The sequence below is a fragment of the Dendroctonus ponderosae genome, unplaced genomic scaffold (assembly GCF_020466585.1).
Source record: "Dendroctonus ponderosae isolate FM_Combo_2020 unplaced genomic scaffold, Dpon_F_20191213v2 Dpon_F_20191213_1, whole genome shotgun sequence".
NCBI lineage: Eukaryota > Metazoa > Arthropoda > Insecta > Coleoptera > Curculionidae > Dendroctonus > Dendroctonus ponderosae.
The window spans coordinates 60,053,322-60,056,155 of record NW_026017110.1 but is presented as its reverse complement, the minus strand read 5'-3'; the positions used below and the strand labels follow the sequence as shown (position 1 = coordinate 60,056,155).

Sequence of the window (2,834 nt, the reverse complement as noted above, 5' to 3'; positions counted from 1 at the left end):
TTTTGCATTTTTTTTATTTCTCGTTACAGCCTGTTCAGTAGCATATTTGGATTGGCACTGTGGGGAATGGAGTATAACAAATTTCCGTCGGTTCTATGCGTTTTTATGGGAAACGAGTAATTGGTTCTGGGTTAATTAAAGTGATTTCAATTGCCATGTCTGATAAAGCAAAATGCCTTATGCTGAACACTAAAAACCGATTTGGCAACAGGAAATAAGAAGGTGAACTTAAGGAGAAATCACGTTTGGGCATGGGCGTACTTGAATAATAAATTCTGCCTCTTGGAGAATGTTGCGTATTCTAGAATATGCCTGCGGCATGTTTTTTTTTTTTGATTAAACGATCATTAAGTCACATTATGCGCATATCTAAATCAACTGAACTGTACTTGGAGACGCTCATATAGGCTAGAAAATTAACTACATAGTCCAATTTATGAGACTTCAATAGAGTATAGGACTAATTCATTTTCCTGCTGCGAATAAACTGAAATCAACAAAGCTTTTCCCAGATGAATAAGTCTTGACTTTTCAGTGTGATTCAAAGCTCGAGCTTAAGTACCTCATGCGTTGTGCGTTGGCCAGCGTTAAGTCATGATTTTCCTGCCAAACACACTGCATTGGGTGGACTAGAAACTTAAGTGGGTTAAGTTCAGTACCAGCAGTACCACGCAGGAACTTGCAGTTGCGCCTTGCTTTTATTTGTGAAGTCTTTCGACATTTTATTTTACTGCTTTGATTTGTTTATGTCTGAAAGTTGGTGCGTTTCAAACATAGAGCTTGTGCGAGTTGGTATCGCACCTGGTACTAAGTATATAAATAAAAATATATGTGCAGTGAGTGATACAAAATGGGTTGTGCTACAGGTATTGTGAAATACTTCGTTTTCCTAGCGAATCTCATTTTTGCGGTATGTATTTTTTGATACTTTGCTAGGTACATACAAGGCCAGTTAGGCGCAACTTGCTTTCTAAAAATCCATTATACCAGTCCTTCGACTATGAAATGGCGATTTCCTTCTAATTTGCATTTCCCTTTCTAAGAACATTAACACTATGTATAACGAACGCACTGTGTCATGTTTATTTTTAGAGCTTGTATTTAGATGTTTTCCCATCTTCCAACACAACAAACACTTGGAAATCTTATGAAAACGTCAACTAATAATTGCAGAAATTCTTACTTGTTTCTTTGTTCTTACAGGAGATAAAATTGATTTTTAATACTTATAACGCAATACCTAAATGTTTTCAAATGTTCACGGATCGTTGATTGTCTCGCTAAAACTCAGCACATTTGTTGTTGTATGAACTCAAATAATATACAGTAAAATCAACATTGCAAATAGAGTACTTCTGGTGTGGGCAGGAAGCAGTTTTTAAGTCCTAGTTAGGCACTATTTCCTTTCCAACTACATATTCACTTATTGACACGGGAAAATAGCATTGCACTCAAATTCAAAGCATAAAGTATTAGAATTTAGGACAGAATTCTTAATGAGCACATCACAGCTTTCTAATCATAAGCTACATTATTATGGGCAATTTGACGCTTCTTAATAGTTCCGTAATGTTGGTCTCGCTGAAAATGTGCGTTTTGAGCAAAAAAATTGACGGTTTCTAAAAACTTTAGAAGGCGCTTAGAAGAAAATCATGCCAAAACTGGTTTTCAATTGGGTTTGGTTCGAAGCAGTACCGAATTAGAGACATTTCTAGCCTGTGCCATACTTGATTTATCAAGGTGTGCGGATTGCTCTTTCAAAAAAATCACATTAACTGGTCAGCTATCTTAAACATCAACAGACAGTTTGTGCTCTTTGAAAAAGGTTCTATAAACTTGTAATATATTTTAATTCGTCTTCGAGATATAAGCTGTTTTGCCTGTAGCCGTCTTGTTCCATTTTTTTGGTATTTTCAATCAATTTGTGATGTTTAGGAATTTTGTATTAAACCTAATTAGCGAAAGACAGTTCGCGGGTCGCATTGTAAAAGTTTATGAACTTGTCAGATATTTTCAACCGTTTTCGAGAGATGAGTTCTTTAGGCTTAGGCAGTTTTGTTACTTTTTTCATATATTTTACTTCCACGTTTGTTACCGATAAGAATTTAAATAAAATTTAGTTCTCTAATTCTGAGGCAAAGGCTCAGAGCGGTTTTTAGACTTACGATTATGTTGAATTTTCACATTTGGCGTCACAACTAGAAACATTTCTAAACTTGATGTTGATGTTTGATGAGAAAGTGCCTATTTAAAGACTCTATTCCCAAGGACAAGAGCTTTACATTGCACCCCGTTCTCAAACTATTCTCAAATTTTCGCATTTGGCGTGAAAACTAAAGACATTCCTAATTTGATGTTTGATGTAAAAAAAGAGCCTATTTAAAGGCGTTATTCCGCAATGGCATCAAAAGCTGCATGCCTTAACCGGTTCTCTAAATATCTCGTAAGTCCAAGAGCGCCTCTAAAGTGCCCATTTTGCGTGAAAACTAGAAAAATCCCTAAGTTGGTCTTTTATACAAGAAAGTGAGTAACTGAATACTCTATCACGCAATGGCAACTAGAGCTCTACAGCTCAAGCGATTTTCTAAATGAAAGCCAATAATTAATTGAGAACCGCATTCTCATAATCCGCATAAATTTTGAATTTTCCCATTTTTCGTGAAAACTAAGAACATTCATAAAATAACGCTGGCTATGAAAAAGTGCGCAATTTACGGTTATAGCGAGCAACGAGCATTAGAGATCGACAGCTCAAGCTGTTATCTACATATGAGCCAAAGGCCAAGAGCGGTTTTTAGCACCCGTATCTTGTATTTCCGAACTTGCGTAAAAAC

General features: G+C 36.0%; 1 protein-coding gene across 1 annotated transcript in view; it reads left to right on the top strand.

Annotated features, from left to right (window-relative positions):
- The first annotated feature begins 546 nt into the window (after positions 1-546).
- LOC109541056 (23 kDa integral membrane protein) overlaps positions 547-2,834 on the top strand; it is a 7,562-nt gene continuing 5,274 nt past the window's right edge. Inside the window, exon 1 of the mRNA XM_019909736.2 lies at positions 547-910. Coding sequence (XP_019765295.1) covers positions 851-910 — 60 coding nt within the window. The 5' untranslated portion in view covers positions 547-850. The remainder of the gene's footprint in view (positions 911-2,834) is intronic.